Here is a 19,431-nt window from a genome sequence, read left to right as displayed (position 1 = left end):
GATACCCCCAGGGCTAATGTCTTATTTAAAGGTGATAATCTAAGTGAAGAAAGGTATATTAAAATGTATCTGCTTTGAATATAGTCTGCAGTTAGTACACACAACCATCTACAACTGGGTATTACTTAGGCAATAATAAGTAGCACAAAAATAAAAACAGAAAATAGTCTTATAGATTTTTGTGTTAGTTTTCCCTGCATGTCCAGTGTCATTTATTTTGCATAACATTTTACCACAATCCTTTTCCTGTTTTCTTCTCTTATTTTCTTACAAAACAGTTTATTAGTCTTTTAATATAAAACATATATATATATATAAAGAGGAAATAACCCCAAAATGTATTTAGGTTCAAAAAATATTTATTTGTTCCCACTTAGAATATACTCATACCTTGTGTTACATTGTCCCTGAATTTCCCAGTATAAGCTACTAAAACAAAGTGGGGTGGGTTTTATTTTTTTCTGTTTTATTTAAGATGCACAGTTATCAATGCAAGATTAACAAAAGCAGACTAGCCACAGGAATAGGCAAATCCTGATTTCATATTGGCAATTTGTTGTTCTGGTGGCCATTGTAATTTTTCTCCAATTTGACTTGTTGTTATTAGTTCCCTGGAATCAGAAAATTCAGATTTTGTTTTAAATCTGCTGGCTGCAGTTGAGATTGTGCAGGGAGAATATAAGATTGAAAGATGTAACGTTTCTGGCCCTTGCAAATTTGACGTTTGCTGAGAGCAGGTGTGGTACAGTGTTTTAGAGATTGCATGAAGTCTAGCAAGCTCAGTCACGTTCCATATAACTAATAACTCATTTAGATGCATTTATTTCTAAATGATTCTTTTGGACCCACAGTTGGAGAGAATTTTTTCTTGTGCTTATTATGCCTCATACTTTATGGTAAAGCGTTCTGTCTAGTAAAAATCCCATTATGGGCAGAGCAAGATCATGTGTTTTAGCATTCCACTGTCACAGGATTTACACTGGTCATTTGAACTTTAGCATCATAACTGTAGACATTGGGGGACCGATTCCTTTCAATACAGTGCCATAAATCTGGGGATTCAGAATTTTAACTTCACCCACTAGCTCACACGCACGTGTTTAATGATTTTGGCTTCATCTCCTTTGTACTTAAAAGCCAGATAGAAAAGGCTAGCATGAAAGGGGGCAAGGAAATGGAAAACCCTAGTGAATTAAAAACCTCCCGGAAGTACTGCTTATTTGTTTACAAAGAGTCTATAATAGTGATAACATCTCCAGAAACACTTGTTCCATTCCCTGCATTCTTCTTTATTTTGGCTTCATCTCCACCCTTGTGTTAATGTCATCGCCATCCAGTTCATATTCTTCCACTTGGCCACTGGTCCAGACCTTCATACGATCAGTCAGGTCACTGCTTCTAGGAGCCAGGATGAAGTCGTAGATCAAGGAGGCACTTGCACCTCCCAGGATTGGGCCCACCCAAAAGATCTGAAATACAACATGCAAGGCGGGTAATTCTTTCAGTGCTTCCCAAAATACCCATTTGCTCTAGAGGGCCATTCTTGGAAATAAATTAATGGAGATTGCCTATCTCTGGAAGGGACCTTGAAAGGTCAGTAAGTCTAGACCTCTGCATTCACAGCAGAACCAAGTACCATCCCTAACAAATGTTTGTCTCAAATTCCTTCAGTGTCCTCCATAAGGATTGAACTCAGAGGCTGGGGTTTAGCAGGCTAATGCTCAACCCACTGAACTATCCCTCCTCCCTGTGTTTGGAAACAACCTGTGTTTGGATTAGACCTAGAAATAGTCATATAATGGATTTTGTGGGGGACCCGGGAACCAGGAACTCCAGAGTTTTAATCTTGGTTCTGATGATGACTTGCTGTGCATTTTGAGCAGTCATTTAGGGTAATATTGCCAGGGTGGTTGAATATCTAAAATTAGGCACATTCTGGTAAAACATTTTGGATGTTTCTCAGTAAGGGTGTGTCTAGACTACTTTTTTAAAAAAAAAACTTCACCTGCATCTAGACTGATTCCACGTTCTTTTGAAAATAAATCGAAAGTACGTGGCAGTTTTTTCGATCGCGATAAACCTCATTTTACGAAAAAAGGTGCTATTGAATGCAAACTATGCTTTTTCGAAAGAGAACGTCTAGACCAGTGGTTTCCAAACTTTTTGGCATCATACCACCCTTTTTGATTTTTGAGAAACCCTCACTCCCAAATAGCAGCAAAACTTGTTGAGCCAAAAAAAAAGAAAAAAAAAAAAAAAGAGGGGACAAAAAACAAAAGTAACAAAAATAGCAGCACAACTTGGGGAGGTGGGCTGGGTTGCCTCATGCCTCCCCTGGAATTTCTTCATGCCCCCCAGTTTGGGAACCCATGGAAATTCAAATCCCGGGCTTCATTTGCAAGTGCGGTATGCCTACATTACCCCGCTAGTTCAAACTAGCGGGGTAGTGTAGACATACCCTAACAGCTTATCCTGTGCCTTAAAATGGACATACTTAGAGCATATCTACACTAGGAAATTATTTCAAAATAATTTATTTTGAAATAATAACTCCCAGAATAACTATTTCAAAATAGCCTGTCCCAACTACAGAGAAGCCTCAAAATTAGTCCAAGCCAGGCTTCCTTATGTGGATGCATTGCCTTGAATTAGAGACCCAGGAAGCACTGGGGAGTAATTACTCTGAATGACTCTGGGGAGTAGTTATTTCAAAATAGCAGCAACGGAGCTTCCACACTACCTCTATTTCGAAATAACTATTTTCAAAGGGTATGTCTACATTTCATTCCTCTCTCAAGGAATGCAAATGCAGACACCCGAAACTGCAAATGAAGCGGGGATTTAAATATCCTGCACTTCACTTGCATAATCGCGTTATGACACTAATTCGAAATAGCTCTATTTTGAGAGAAAAAAATGGGGTTATTTCAAGATAAAACCCTTCCCTCAAAATAACCCTTACTCTCCAATACCCTGATCCAGGACAGCATGTAAGTAGATGCTTAACCTGGACCACATGAATAGTCCCATTGACTTCAAAACAACTACTCATGTGCTTAAAGTTATTCATGAGCTTAAAGTGCTTTCCTGAATGGGGTCAAAGCCTTCATGTATTCATAGGTATTTAGATGACTGGTTGCCATTTTTTTCAATGGGATTTAGGTGCATAAATACCTTGAAGGATCTACTAAGTCTAGGGGTGCTCCTACTGTGGTTGACCAATCACAGCTCAGAAACACAACTTGACTATTGAGTACTTGGCCAGAACTTTGCAACAAGTCAGTTCAAATCTAAAAGAATGTTCAGAGTAAGATAAATGGGATAATACTGAATAAGGGATAATATTGAGAAGTTTGTGATTTGCATGCAATTATTTCATGCACTGAAACAATGCTATGTTTATTGAATGATGTATTATATTATTGGCTCAATAGCTTTTAAAGTTTGTATGTTTGTGCTGCAAACATACTTTTACAATACTTCTTGTCCAAAAATCTTAGCTATAGGTATACACATCGATGCTTAATAATCCTTATTAACTTCATCTTCAGTTTTTGTCCCTAGAATAAATTCCTGTGGAACAAATGATTTGGACTTACCCAGTGATTAGTAAAGTTTCTGGCAACCAAAGCTGAACCTAAAGACCTGGCAGGATTAATTCCACAACCAGTGTAATCAATCTAGAAGAGAGAAAGAGAATAAAAGTGATTTGGAATGTAAGGAGTTGCACAACAACAAAATATATGTCTCTTAAATGCAGTAAAATCTATCCTTACTTATCACCTAGGAGGTTTGTGACCAACCCAATTTGATTCTTAATGGAGACATCTATGGAGCATTATAGGGAATGGAATGGAAAATAATAAGAAGGGAGCTTCTGTGGGGGGTGAACAGAATTGTCTTCAATGAGCCCCACCCATTGAAGTTAACGGAAACGTTGCCATTGTTTTAATGGGACCAAGATTTCACCTAAGGTTCATAACTGTTGTGAATCAATGTAGCTTCACTTTTAATAGAGTTATGCCAGTATTCATCCTAGTGCATCAACTTGGTGCATCTGTATATGCTTTAAAATCATCTCTTAAAATCGGAGGTTGTGTAGTTTCAGTAATCTCTCTTACTGTCAATATTTGTGTATATCCCATGAGTCCATGCTACCTTACAAAGGCCACAATAGGCACGGTTCATATCCCCAAGAACTTAACATTGAGCTTATATGAGACACATGAGACCAAGCTGGAGAATGGGGAGGCATTCATCAAACAAGGTGATGAAGTTCCTTATCTTCAAAAAAAGCTAATTCTTTGTTTTATCTTATTTTGTTATAATTCTTTTCAAAATGTAGAATATTGAGCATTGATGACTCAAGCCAAGTCATTGTGGAGCAAGGTTTTGAAGGAACAAAGGGCTGCATAGAATGCAGGAACTGGGAAGATATTTCAGGAGCAGCAGGGGAGGAGTATGCAGTTCATGGGAAAAGGAAAGAAATTTGTCTGGAGAGCAGCAGAGCTGGTGTAATTCAGTTCTTGGTGGGCATACTGTGACATTCACCTCTGCTGGTTCTAGGGTCAGTCCTTGGTGAGTCTAGAGCTGTGTCTAGACTGGCCACTTTTTCTGGAAAATCAGCCACTTTTCTGGAAAAACTTGCCAGCTGTCTACACTGGCCGCTTGAATTTCCACAAAAGCACTGACGATCTCATGTATGCTGCTCCCATTCGGGCAAAAGTCCTTTTGCGCAAAACTTTTGCACAAAAGGGCCAGTGTAGACAGCCCAGATTGGTTTTGCGCAAAAAAGCCCCGATCGCGAAAATGGTGATTGGAGCTTTTTTGCAGAAAAGTACATCTAGATTGGCACAGACGCTTTTCCGCAAAAAGTGCTTTTGCGGAAAAGCGTCTGTGCCAAACTAGATGCTCTTTTCCGAAAATGCTTTTAACGGAAAACTTTTCCATTAAAAGCATTTCCGGAAAATCATGCCATTCTAGACATAGCCTAGGTGAAGGCTGTTGCACTGGGAAATAAAGGTATTGTGTGATCCATATCATTATCATTGTATAACAATGTCCCTAAGGTGTGACAAGGTCAGATCAGAGGGCTGCAATAGAGTGGGAGAAAGGCAGCCCCAGGAGGGAGAAAAAAAGCCAACTCCCTTGTTAACAAGGAGTGGGCAAATTAGGAGCAGCTGACAAAGAGCTGTTTCAGGCAGATTAGGGGTCAGCTGAGACAGAGCTACCTTGAATCAATTAGGGCCAGCTGACTCCACTTCAGGCATGCTAGAGATCTTTTAAAAGCCCCTCCTGTTAGGTAGTGAGGAAAGAAAGAAAGATACATACAGCCATGATCATAGTTACAGAGCAAGAAACAGGAGTAAGGTGCTTCTGAGGGAAAGGCTCCTTTCCCCGACACAACAGACAGGGGGTCCTTTGCCTGAAGCCCTTCTCGCCAAAGGGAGAAGGGCTGAATCTGGCACGGGTAAGAAGGGCCTTTGCCACAGTGGGTGCAAAGATCAGCCATTCAGTTTTCAATTGGCAGGGCTTGTGAGCATTGCAGGGTGATGGACCAGCAAGATAATGGCTGTTTAAGGGAAGATAGGGTGATGGCAAGCAAAGGTATTTTGGTAGGCAGGCTGGAATTTCTGGCTTTCTGGTTATGAACAGAGTAAGCTCGCACTTAGAAAATCCTTCCAAGTACCATTCCGTGGGAAAGGGCAAAGTATCTACAATGAGAGTGAAAACTTACAGCAAGAAGATGCCCTAAGGCAACAGAGAGCCCAATAGCCAGGGGTGCTGATCCCGAGATATCATTTCTTCTCCTGTCTGTGGTGGCCAGGACACACAGCACCAGCTGGAAGGTGGCGATGATTTCAATGCCCAGCCCTTGGCCTAAATTGATTCCCTCTGCAAGCTGTAGGGAGACAAGAAGAATAATTTCATCAGACATTCTGAACCACATTCATTTCAAATGTGAAGTTAAAAACAGTTCCTCAGTGAAAATCTCTAGGCCAGTCAGGCAACAGGATTCCTCATATTATTTTTAATTGACCAAAAAGAGAAAATGTACAGTTGAAATACCAGCTGCTGTACTCAAATGCCCCTGTTATAAGCTCTGTAGGTTTAAAGTTATACATATCCTACTCATTGAACTGAATTGTTTTCCCCAAAGTTAGACACTGTAGAAACAGATGACACGTGGCTCTGTTGTCAGACAGCACCAAATCTTCAATAAATACCATGGAAAGAAATATAGGAAGAAAGAGAAGCGGTGAGGTCTATTGGGTAACAGCACAGGTCTGGAAGGCAGCAGACCTAAGTTCTGTTCTTTATTCTGACACTGATTTACTGTGGGAAATTTGGCAAGTGCCATAATTTCTCTCTGCTTTTCTTTCCCCTCTTTTTATCTCATCTGCTTAAATTAATTCTGTAGGACAAGGGCTATCTATTTCTACCAGTTTGTAAAATGTCTGGCTTTGTGGAGGCCCCTGATCTCTGTTGGGGGGGGGGGGGGGGGGGAGGAACAGAATTCTTGCAAGACAAAACTGCCACACAATTGTTGCTGAATCCTTAATCTAAAGCGAAGCAAGTTGTAGGGATGGACCAGCAAAGACAGCCATAGACACAGCAATCTTGTTTCCATGCCAATAAGCAGAACCAACTATTGACATCAATGGTGTTACAGCCCCCACAAAGTTGGCATGTATCAGATCAGGCCCACAATAGCTAGAACATCACTGAGCAGCAAAATTTGTAGGTTTGTTTAAAGAAAAAACAAAAGAAAGTTGCTCATTAGTTGTGGGAAAACTTGTGCTTAGCACACACATGTGTCATGCAGAATACGTGTAGGATCTTTGTCCTAGTTCTGCTCATTGCTTGCTAAAATGGGCCTGTTTCTGGTCTCTGCTACACTGGTTTAACGCAGGAGTAACTCCACTGAACTCACTGTAAAATGACACTGAAATTGGAATCAGGCCAATGTAAATGAGAAACAAGCCCGCTTTGCGAAGATTAAATCCAATGTCACTATTATCCATAGGTTATCCCATCTGTCATAGTATCTGGATTAAAAAGTGCAAGGCCATACATGACAATAACATATGATGATGACACTGTGACCCATCTGGAACAAGGAAAGAACAGGAAATCATATTTGAAAATCTGTTCTCATGAGATTTCCAGCCTAATTTCCTTAAGAGAAACATTTGGATAACTTCAGACAAGTACCCAGACTTTTGGATGCTTAACAAAATCCTTTGATTTTCACTCCTCACTGGAAACTTTCCTAGTTTTGCTTTGGCTATAGGGCTTTCTCCATTTCTCCAGAGAAACAGTAAAATGACTAGGCAGGAGCCTCAGCTGGCAAAAACCAGCACACAACTCCATGAAAGTCAATGGAATTACCTCAGTTTGCACTAGTTGAGGCTTATTAACACAGTTTTACATGTTCCTCATGAAAAGAGTTGGATTGAAAGCCCTACAGTTAGAAGTATCTGTGTATTCATAGCAGGCTATTCACACCTGCTGAGTATTGTCCGTTTCAATGACGTTATTGCATGATGTGGACACCAGTTCTCTGGGAAATGAATGGAGACAACCAAACATCCATATGAACATTAATATCATTTGGGAGCTACTCATCTTAAATTGGTAAGAACTGATGGCTCAGAAATGAAAACCTACATTTCCCAAGCATCCATACTAAACCTTTAAGTGACACAATCTGTATAATGATACATAGGTCCCCACATACAGCTGTGGGGTCAAATTCTTTGCTGGTGTAACACCACTGAAGTCATTAATGTCATAGCCACAACTAGATATGACCTTCACATCAAAAGATATTTTTAAATAAATGGCACCTTGAAAAACATCTTTAATCGTTATCTGTGGGAGGCGGAAAAAATATTCTTCCTTTCCCCCCCTTCCGCTGAACAAAAGAGGGCCCGTGTTCAAAGTGATGTTGAGGTCATTCTCCATGTTAATCAACACTTATTGATGGGCTCTGTGGAATCAAAGAAAACCTGGAAATGTCATAGGAAACCTTTTGGCTTTTCCTTTAGCATGTGTTTGTCAGATGCAGTTACATATGGTCTGAGAGGGACATAAATTTTCATTGGAATAGCAAGGTGTGCAGGGCCATGTGCCCAAAGCTTTGCATACCAGAACCAAACATTGGCTGGTCTGCCCTGTTTTTGCTCTGCTCTGCGGGTCAGATGTCAGTAAATATGGTGCAATGGAGATCTGTCCGCCATTTCCTGATGAGTCATTGCAGTCATAGACAAAGCTGTGGTAAGGCAAACTCGGGCCCTGTGGGCACCACAACATGAAGCAATCGGTGGTTGCATCCTAAAAGCCACATTGCACCTTTAGAGCAGACACAAAAGACAGGACTATGCTGCACTTTAAAGACTAACAAGATGGTTTATTAGCACTCATCACCTAATAAACCATCTTGTTAATCTTTAAAGTGCTGTATAGTCTTGTCTTTTGTTTCAGCAAGACCAGACTAACACGGCTACATCTCTATTACTTTGGAGCAGAGACAGCAGTCACCCTTCTTGGGCTTACCTCCAGGGACCAGCGATAGGGGTGGGTGTGCAAGGCTGGTGGCAAGGCGAAAATGCAGCATACAAGGCCAGGCACTCCCCCTACCGGTCCATCGGTGCAGCCCATTTGTGTGCTGGATCTGGGCCAGCAGGGCCACCCCCCTCCATCCCGTTTCCAGCTGCTATTGGCTGTGCACTCTGGGCTAAGATGGCTGATGATGACAGGCAGGCACCAGTGGCAGCCAAGTTACATGTCGCTTCTGCTGCCCACCCATCAGCCCTTTACTTGCTCCCTTTCTCTGTCCCCTCTGCTTTTCCCCTTCACTTCCCCCCAGTCTGCCTTGCTCCCCCAGTGGGGTACATCCCACTCCCAATGCTCTGCAGAGAACCAATCCCTGGCTGGTGCACTGAGCTCACCAACAGTCTGGCCAGCAGGCCCCTTCCTTCCCACACTGCCTCTTGCTGGGCTGGGGTCCCAGGAAAGCCCGAGATCTTCTGGTCTAAAGGACTGGCCAGGAGGAGCCAAGCCCTGCCTGTGCCAAAGCCCCTTGCTGTGCTGGCTTGGGAAAGACTCTTTGCCCCTAATTTAAACTCTGGAGTGGGGTAGGGAGGTGATTTCCAGCCTGATTCCCCCTCCCTCCCCAACCCTGTAAATGCCACAGAAGTCCCCTGGACAGGGATTTATCATCCTCTTCACCTGCTACCTCCCAGAATCCTGGAATTGCTCTGTCTCCTAGGCAACCTCCCCTGCTGAGACACCGCTCTGTCCAGGCTCCATGAAACCCCTCTGAAGCCCCTGCAGTCAGGTTCCCTGGGCCCTGTGACACCGTGAATCTTTAGGGCTTAAGGAGATAGGCTATGTTGGTTGCCTGAAGCAGTCTGGGGATATTAGCTGCCATTCGATACTGCATGGGAAGGAAGGGATGTGTTCTGCAAAGATACAGGCCATATCTTCCTCTTTCCCTGTTGCTAGGAACAGCTCCCTTCCTATCCCTTCCCTCCTGCTCAGTGCCAAAAGGCCGCTGCTGGCCACATTCTGCTCTGAAGCCTGGCAGAAATCTGGGGGAGGGACATGTGACCCTGATTGCCACCCCTGATGTTGTCTCAGGAAGTCAGGGCGCCAGGTACTGTGGGTGTCAGGTCTGTCCCTGGGGTCCCAATTGGGCATGGAGGGCAGAGAGCAGCAGACAGGGAGAGTTGAGTCAATCACACACACACACACACACACACACACACACACACACACACACGCTGATGAGGGAGATGTTGTATGGGAACATATGTCTGTGTGCCCTATCCCCATGTGAACCCGAAAGCCTTACAGATAATGAAAAGAATCCAACTACACAGTCGTTCCTTTTAACAGGGGCACAGCGACCTTGATGTTCATTTGAACATTTGCACCTCATAGTTCTGATTGCCATTGAACTTGCTTGAAAGAAAGTAATTTTACTAAGTGTCAGATATTCAGCATAAGGAAAAAGGGTCACCCCAGATTTAACCATCAGGATGCATGCAATGAGAAACATCATTGTTTTCATAGGAACATAGGGTTGTGACATTCAATTACGCATGTCTGCTATCCCACAGCCAGCGTCACCCACCACACACCTGACCCGAGTGTTGATATTGTGGTTGGACTGCATGGGATTTCTACAGCATCAGAGCCCACGTATGACATGCTTTTATTATGAAGTATTCCTTCCTGGACTTTGTAGTGGTCAGCTTATGCTCTGAAATATGATAATCTCTGTGGTGAGGAGAAGAACAGCCCATGTGTCCCCTTTAGCTAAGGCTTTTTGTGGTTTCTACTCAGACCCTTGACAGTTTTTGGCAGGTAAGTTTCCTTTGGTCTTTTAAGCTAATATGCTACAAAGAAAATTAGGAAGAAAGGGAGCTGGATGGGTCTGAGGAGGTGGTAACAATGTGAAGAGCTTGTGGCATCTTAAGCTGAACGTCGAACTTCTTGGAACTCAGCAAAGGCAGTTCCACATCATAAATACCACCCACACGGTCCCACATACAGACTGGCAGTCTCAGCAGAGAGGCCAAGAACTGGGAGAAGATGGAAATTCAGCGAGCCCCTTTTGCTGGCAGGTAGCTCCTCAAAGTTGGGATAAGTCATCAGGGGGCTTGTGGTGCCATTGCTTATGCTGTACATGGCAGGATGTCTTTGGCTTCGATGGATTCTGGGCCTATAGACATTCTGAGCACTATGCTGCACTTGTTAAAAGAAACAAAAAACAGGACTGTGTAGCACTTTAAAGACTAACAAGATGGATAGTCCTGTTTTTTGTTTCAGCTACACCAGACTAACATGGCTACATTTCTATCACTATTGTTAAAAGAATAAACTCAATCTTCTGAGCAGGTGGGGAGAGGCAAAGGATGTTCTGAGCCCCCTTTTCACCTCACACTGCCCTGAACTGGCCTGTGGCACAAGTTGTAGCAGCCACAGACCTGTTCTAACTTACAGTGACTAGAACAGTCCTCTACGGGGCACCTTCCATATCCCAGGGATGGCTCCAACACAGCTCCTCTGGGACAGGGGTGCAGGATTCCCCCACATTCAGAGAGCCCTCCATTGCCACGTTAGGGCAGCGTTAAGGTCACTTGGTGCCATTCCAGGAGCATGAATTGACCATTCTGGGGACAAGCATCACTCCCAAAAAACATACAGTAAGCGGTTAATAATTTTAGCTCTTTAAAACTGAAGTCATACAGAGGAAGTGGTAGCCTCACATTACAGCCCTTTTGTTTTCATTAGGGAGTGATATCCAGGGGAAGGAGCAATGTTGTTCAGACACAACACACTTACCTCTTCCTACCAAAACCTTCGACCCTATAAGCCTCACCATTACCCATTGACACAATGGCTTTGCTGAATGCCCTGAACTTTGTTTCTTGAGCATTATTATGTGTTGCTCAGGGACAACACACCTCTCCCTTTCTGATCTATATCATGATCTCTATAGTACTGACAACCCTTCATTTACTCCCTGGCCGGGTAGGAGAGGGTGGACTCTAAATAAATCCGTCTTGGCATTCACATGCAGAGCTACAGGCAGCTCTGGGCACTCCCAGCTTAATGTAGATAATGTCCAGAGACAGCTGTTTGTTTTTGAAGATCTATTTTAATATACACTTGGGATTACCTCCCCCACCGTTCAGTTCACAAAGCCCATATTAAGCCTTGGTAAAGGCCAGCAGGTGATGTAATCCGACGGGTTGGTTAAACAGCCCTGCAAAGTTCAATGCACATTTATTGTTCAAACCATGATTACTAGAACTGCTAGTGGAGCGAGCAGAATTCCCTCCCTATGTATGTGTGGGAAATGTACGACAGCCACTTCGCTCATAGTGATGAGAGGTGTCAAAATGTTTGCTCTTTGATTGGCCCCAAACGGAGTTACGGAAGCAGACTTCTTGCTGTTCCTCTTGATGGGCATATTTACCTGATCCATTTCTCTTTCACTTTGAGCAGGAATGTGGGCAATTAATGGCATGTTTTCTTTTGTTCTGTTCTATCGGGGTCTGATATTTATTAGGAGTCTGACTTCAAAACAGAAACAGGTAACAGGAAATTAAACTTTCCCAAGGTAAACCTGACTGTACTTTTCTGGGGGCTTCATATTTCTTGCATTAGGAGCAAAAGTACATCAGGTCAAAACATGATTGCAATGACATGGACAAGACAATAGAAAGGAAATGATCATTTGTTACCTAAGGTTGTTTTATCATGTGGAAATATGTCCCATATTATCCAGTGCCCTTCCAGCTATGCAATGAATTTTATGGGGTTCAATACACTTTTATATAACAGGGGATTGGTTAATTTCTCCTATTCCTTAAAAATATGCAATTTTTTTCAAATGTGCAAATGACCTCTTGCAGAGGGGCTTATCTTCATCTTCCAAGCCTTCTCTTTGTGCCATATTTATGTGTTTTCTCTTAGAGCAGTAATGGGCAACCTAGGTCTGGGAGTGGGCTGCATGAGTGGGCTTCCATCATTGTAGTGGGCCCCAAGATTGTTGTAACCAAGATGGACTCCCAGGATAGGGTAGCTGTGCTAACTATGCTTGTGTACCTAGAATTTGTGGGGGGTGACAAATAAATTGTAGTAGCAATTTGATTGGATGCAGAGGGAGCACACGGCTCTCACTGTCAATGTTGTGTGCAATCAGCCCTTCATGTCAGTGCAATGTTTTGTTCTTGCTTTACGTACATGTCACTTTAGCAATACTAGTAATTCCTCCAGCGGAATCTGGCAACCCTGTACATGGGCAATGCTAAACAAAATGTCTCACGGGGGACACACAGAACCCTCGATCAGCAGTTTGCCCACCACTGTCCTACAGTGAAAATTAAGCAATATGGATGGTAGAATTTCATTGACAATATCACTTTTAGTGTCATTCAGTTCTAGAAATTACACATAGCAAAGACCTGTGAGATCTTCCCATAAGCAGTACTTGAATTTTTCTGACAGCATGACTTATCTTGTCTGCTTTTAAGGAATGGGATTTCCATAATTTCTGTAAGGAACTGTTGCATAGTTTCATAGGGTATGTCTACACATCAAAGTTAATTCGGAATAACAGCAGTTATTCCGAATTAACTTCCATAGTGTCTACACAAGCAAACTGCCCCAAAACATGAGCCAGCAAGCCACTGGCAGCCAGCCCTCCACTGCACCCCAGAAGCAGTCTGCCCGCTCCCAGGAGCCTGCCAGGGCCCAGAGAAGGTGACCACCTACCTGGTCCAGGGCAGAGATCAGGGTGGACCGAACTCAGGTTTGAGGGGATGCCCCCAACGTCCATGATCTCAGCACTAGACAGGGGAATGCAGCCGTCTATGGCAGAAAGCTGCCAGCCTGGCTACCAAAGGCCACATGAGAACCCAGGAGCAGGTTTTCATGAAAATCAAGTTGGTCTGGCAAGACCCACAACCCTGAGCTTCTCCTCCCGCTTCCTCCCCTTGCTTCCCGCTTCCTTGCTTCCCGCTTCTCCCAGGTTTCCCCCTCCCCTCTCCCAACCTCATTTCTACCCCAGTTTCGGTCAATAAAGAGAGTTTGTTTTTTACAAGAAATGTGTTTTTATTTTACATAAGGAAGGGGGGTTAGGGAGGGGTAAGTGGAAGGAGGGAGGAATGAGGCACAAGCCCCCACCAGGGAGGCTCTTAGTGCTCCTCAGGGTGGAAGCTCTCCCGCAGGGCCTCCTGGATACTGACAGCTCCCCGATGGACCTCCCAGATGGCAGCCTGCAGAAAGTGCAGCCAAGCTCGCAGCAACACGTCCATGAGAAGCACCAGCGTGCCCAGGGGCAGCTCTGGCTCTGTGTTGCAGAGTGCGGTGAACCAGAGCATGTAGAGACACAAATGCTTTTCTGTCCCTCATCAAGGCAAGCAAGCAAGCAGAGACACCTGAGAACCGGCTGCCCTCAGGGGTGGGGCGGTTGTCCCTTTAAGCACAGGCATCAGATAGCCTCAGGCAGCAGCAACACACAGATACTCCTGACCTGATGCCCAGCCTGACCTGGTTCTGGCTGGCCTTAAATCCGATTCTGTGTCCAATCAGTGTGGATGCAGTATTTTGAATTAGCAAAATGCTAATTCGAACTGCATTTTGTGTGTAGACGCATTAATTTGCGCAAAAGCACCCATGGCCAATATAGACACACTTTTGCGCAAGAAAGCCCCGATCACCATTTTCTCCATCGGGGCTTTTTTGCGCAAAACAGTTTTTACCTGTCTACACTGGCCCCCTTGCACAAAAGCATTTGCGCAAGAGGGCTTTTTCCCGAGCGGGAGCATCATAGTATTTGCGCAAGAACACCGACAATCTTACATTAGATCGTCAGTGTTTTTGAGCAAATTCAAGTGGCCAGTGTAGACAGCTGGCAAGCTTTTGCGCAAAAGCAAGTGCTTTTGCGCAAAATCTTGCCAATCTAGACACAGCCATAGAGTTTAAGGCTTGAAGGCATCTTAGAAGTTACAGTCTGACCTTCCTTGTATCACAGGTAATTAATTTTTCTCTATTTACTCCTATCTTAAGCCCAAAGTCTTTAGTTAGGCCAAAGCACTGTAGTCTTAAGAGACTAACCTGTGTACCACGACTTATTTTCCTATTCTCCCATCTTCACTGCTAGACCCCCTAGACCATCCTTAACAATTATTTATCCCTTCTTCCACTTACACATAATGAATGTTTATTCTTAAATCCTTAAGTACCCCACATAAAATATAGCTTGCAAAATAACTATATAGGACTATGAGAGTTACTATAGTCTTCTATTGTGCTGGGTTTGCTGAAATCCTTAATAATTCTCCCAAACTTTCTTTTAATATGTTTTAGACTGTAAGTTCTGTGTGCCCAGAACCTAGTGCCTTTGCGGCAGTACTACAGCAAATTCATAAATAATAACAATTCATAGTTTCTTTGCCCTACAGTGAATTCATTCTTTAGTAAGTTAAGTTCAAGAAGCTTCTGGTAACTAGCAGTACACATCCCCATGTTTGTCACCATACACATTAGCTCACCCCATTCCTCTCCCTCCCACTGTAGGTCTGTTCCCTAGTGAACCTTCTCTGCTGCTTTCTCCAGCCCAGTTTGAAATATTCCAAGTGACATAGAGCTCTCTCTACTTCTCTCAGGAGACTATTTCACAGACATTAACTCTCTGTGAGTGTCCTTTACTATGGAGACTAGACACATCCCTCCATAATCTTATCCAGTTCTTTCTACTGATAACCCTTTGTGCCACCACCTTTTGGTGGTGGTGATTCATCTCCCTCCTTTTTATTCATGCCCTTCAAATATCAATACACTGTTAGCGTTGTTAGTCATTATTTAGCCAACCAACTACGTGAACTACGTATAAACTACGTGAAGCTCTATAAATCAATCACTACTGTTCCCCTGCACAACCATTTCTGTTGCTCTTCTCCAAAGCCCCTCAGTTATTTTGCTGATAGAGGATAATTTTCCTCAGAGTGGCACATCTGTTTTCTCCACTAACTCAGGTAACTATGTCCCAACTACAACAATTCATGTTGCTGTTCCAATTGGATATCAGCAGCACTACTCCCTGTCTTAGACTGTACTTAGGGTTTCTATGCACTGTGAAACTATGACAGCGTTTTATCCCAGTAGTGTTGGCAGTTTAGGGCATGGGTTGTGGATTAATCAATCCCTCTGTGTGAGACTTATTTTTAAGACTCTGGGATACTGCGGAATCACAGCTCTGAATTCAATGGGGCTGCTCACATGACTGAAGTTAAGGACGTGCTTTGTTGCCTAGTGCTTTGCTGAGTCGGGATTGAAGTGCATTAGTGCCACAATCCAGCAAAACACCTATGTATGTGCACAACTTCAGGCCCATTGAAATCAGTGGGATGACTTGCATGCATAAAATTGAATGTGCTTAAATGCTTTATAAATCAAACACGGTAAGTTGTTAAAAAGTTATTCATATTATAAAGTTGTCCTTTACATAACAATTCACATTTAGCTTTGTTTGATAAACAACAGAAAAAGTGAAAAAAATGAGTAGTCCTGTAGCACTTTAGAGACAAACATTATATATCTATAGATAGACAGAGATAGTATCATGAGCTTTCATGGGCAAAACCCACTTCCTCAGATGAGACAAAATATATATATATATATAGTATCATGAGTTTTCAATCTGAGAAAGTGGATTTTGCTCACAAAAGCTCATGATACTGTATAGATATAGATATTGTTAGTCTCTACAGTGCTACAGAACTACTTGCTGGGTTGTTTTTTTTTAAATTACAGACTTGCACGGCTCCCCTCTGAGATTTTAAACAGAAAAAGTGGTGAGTCACCATGAGTTGAGTATTTAATGATATTAAATCCCAAGCAGTTGGATAATTATGTTAATAATTGGCTTCTCTATGCACTTCTGGGAAAGAGCTCAAACCACTTGACAAGCACAAATTCATTTACAGCATCCCTGGGAGACACCCATTACATGGCTGGATTTGGTTTATCTAGTGCACGTTGTTACAAATCTATGGGTAAAGTGAGACATAGATGGCTGTGTCTAGACTGGTGTGATTTTGCGGAAATACTTTTAACGGAAAAGTTTTTCAATTAAAAGTATTTCCGCAAAAGAGCATCTAGATTGGCATGGATGCTTTTGTGCAAAAAGTGCTTTTGTGCAAAAGCATCCGTGGCCAGTCTAGATGCGATTTTGCACAAGAAAGCTCCAGCAGCCATTTTCGCCATTGGGACTTTCTTACACAAAAAAATCCTTCCCTGTCTACACTGGCCCTCTTGCTCAAGAACACTTGTGCAAGAGGGCTTTTTCCTGAGCGGGAGCATCAAAGTATTTGTGCAAGAAGCACTGATTTTGTACATTACAAAGTCAGTGCTCTTGCGCAAATTCAAGCGGCCAGTATAGTCAGCTGGCAAGTTTTTGCGCAAAAGTAGCTGCTTTTACGCAACATCTTGCCAGTCTAGGTGCACCCAGATGGGTTTAAGTGGGTTTTTTGTCTAACTCCACACAACTGGAATATGCACCAAAGACCACTAAAGTCAATCAAAGCCTTTGCAGAGACTTCATTTGGCTTGGGATCAGGGTGTCATTCAGTGATGGAACCTGGAGAAGAATTTGAGGGCATAACTTTCTGTCCTCTGCCAGACCCTCTCTCCCACTAAATACAGATGAAAGAATTCTAGACACTAGCCTAGGTGGTTCTCTAAGCAAAACAGCCATCTTCCATTCTTTGGCTAATAGACAACTTCAGCTAATAAAACCCAATCACCCTCTCCACGCTATGGTGAGAAACTAGCCACTCCTTTTGTGTTACAGGGCCAGACATGCTATAAAGAAAAGAATGATGGCTATGTTTATATTAACCAACGTATATAAATCTAATGTATGTGGCCAGTGACAGACAGTAAATGTCAATGTATCCACAGGTCTTTCATTAAGCATCACCAGATGGAGGCAAAGCATCTCATTTACATTTAACCTTTGTATAGTCCCTGTGGGAAAGTTTCCTTGTGAAATGATTTTTGATTTTGTATTTGGAAATAAATGAGGAGGGTTGTCTTTTTTTTTAACTGAATTAAACCTGAGTAAACAAATCCTTTTTAGAAACACGTTTGGAGCACTTAATCATACAGATACATTATTTGTTACCTCTTTCATAGGCAACCATGGGAGAGATTGACTTGAAATGAGAATTGGGACTCAACGTACTCTTTGTGCCTGTGACGATCTCCTCCTGTATGTTGACCCTAGAATAATGATCTAGCTTTGTACAAACACCACAGTGTGGTTACTTGAGGATTGCCTTGACGTACCAGCAGTTTTACATTTCTAAACCCAAACTCCAATGAAACGGTGAAAACTTTCACAGAATTAAGGGGTTCTTCAGAGACTTTTCAAGCCTGAAGTAGTTTATACATTTAAACTGCACTTTCTGAAGGTAAAAAGTGTCCATCAACATTCAGACTAGGCCTCTGGAGTGAAGGCAGTAACTCCTGCTCTCTCTGATTGATCATCAAGAGAGAAGTGACACCAGACAAAAGGGCTAAGGACCAAATGCTTTCTCCATTACCTCCATGCCATCCCTGGCTATTCTATTCAGGTTCTCATTTGGCCCTCATCCCTGTATATTATCTTTAGATTAATCAGAAAGGGATCAGGAAGGGAGCATGGGAGGGAAGATGAGCAGCAGCAGTAATAAGGTAGCTGTGTTGCTAGTTGGGGGAATCCAGGAGGCTGGGTGTCTGAGGTGTAAACCAGTGATTCCTGCAGGCATACATTATTTTCCTGGTAGGATTTCTAGGCCACATCCCCCAACCCAAGTGGTAGAGCAGAGACCATCACCTCTTTCAGGAAGAATAACTTTGTTGAGTTTTTCCCCTCCCACTCACTGTACTGACTTGTCTATTCGTTTTCCTGTTGGAGATAGAGGACAGGCTCTATGTATTTGATTTAATGGAATCATAGGTTGTCCTCAACTCACATTTGATTGTCTTCAGTGAATGCCACCCACTTACCATCAGCTCAGTTCTGAATTTCAATGTGATGATTTATTTTTTATTAGGATTTTCTTTTTAAAAGACCTGGTACTAAAGTTTTGCTCCCATTCCCACTTGTGTAAACCCAGAGGGGATCTTCTGAGTTCTTGTTGCTCTTGCTGTCATATTATTATTCCTGTTCGTGTGGTGGCAGCACCTTGGTGTGCTTGTCACAGACCCAGATCCTATTGTGCTAGGGGCTGTACAAACACAGAACCTCAATTATGAAACCAATCCCAGGGAGCTTATAATCAAGATGGAAAGCAAGAGAAACAGGTAGAGATAGTCCAATAGGGCAGCACAAAGAAACAAAGAGTCAATTTTGAATTTTTAAAATAAATGTCCTTGATCAAAAATGAAATTCGTACCATGACTTTTTAAAAAAAAAAATTCTGGCATGACAGATTCCTAAAATGGCTAGTGAAGATCACTTTTACATTTTGGATTTTTTTTCAGCTTTTTATCAGCCTCTCGGTATGGCCTATTGTTATCTAGTGTTTCCAGTTATGCTAGAAAGTGGGAATGCAAACACTCATTCATTATGAATCACTGTGAAAAAAAATCAGGAAGCTTCTAGATGAGAACAGGAAATTTTCTAGAGCTGTTTTTTCCTTCTTTAAAATTTGTGAACTAATTCAGTGCTTCAGGGGAGGGTAAGGCTGGGAAGAGAGATTGCCATAGTTTTGTTCTTCTACAACTCTGATTCACTCAGGATCGATACCGACAGCCACTTTTCATGCCTAGTGAAAGATGCCAAACCAAGAATTCTAGAAAGGGACATTAATTCCTTATTGACAAAATGGGAAGGGTAGTGGCAGAGACATTTTCCTTACGAAT

At 42.6% G+C, this 19,431-nt stretch overlaps 1 protein-coding gene across 1 annotated transcript in view; it reads right to left on the bottom strand.

Moving 5' to 3' along the window:
* Nucleotides 1–341: 341 nt before the first annotated feature.
* AQP1 (aquaporin 1 (Colton blood group)) overlaps nucleotides 342–19,431 on the bottom strand; it is a 29,675-nt gene continuing 10,585 nt past the window's right edge. The window contains exons 2-4 of the mRNA XM_006120584.4: nucleotides 5,738–5,902; nucleotides 3,600–3,680; nucleotides 342–1,469 (exon numbers count right to left, since the gene is read on the bottom strand). Coding sequence (XP_006120646.1) covers nucleotides 1,290–1,469; nucleotides 3,600–3,680; nucleotides 5,738–5,902 — 426 coding nt within the window. The 3' untranslated portion in view covers nucleotides 342–1,289. The remainder of the gene's footprint in view (nucleotides 1,470–3,599; nucleotides 3,681–5,737; nucleotides 5,903–19,431) is intronic.

Source organism: Pelodiscus sinensis, chromosome 2 (assembly GCF_049634645.1).
Source record: "Pelodiscus sinensis isolate JC-2024 chromosome 2, ASM4963464v1, whole genome shotgun sequence".
Classification (NCBI taxonomy): Eukaryota; Metazoa; Chordata; order Testudines; family Trionychidae; genus Pelodiscus; species Pelodiscus sinensis.
This window is presented reverse-complemented; position numbering and strand designations above follow the sequence as displayed.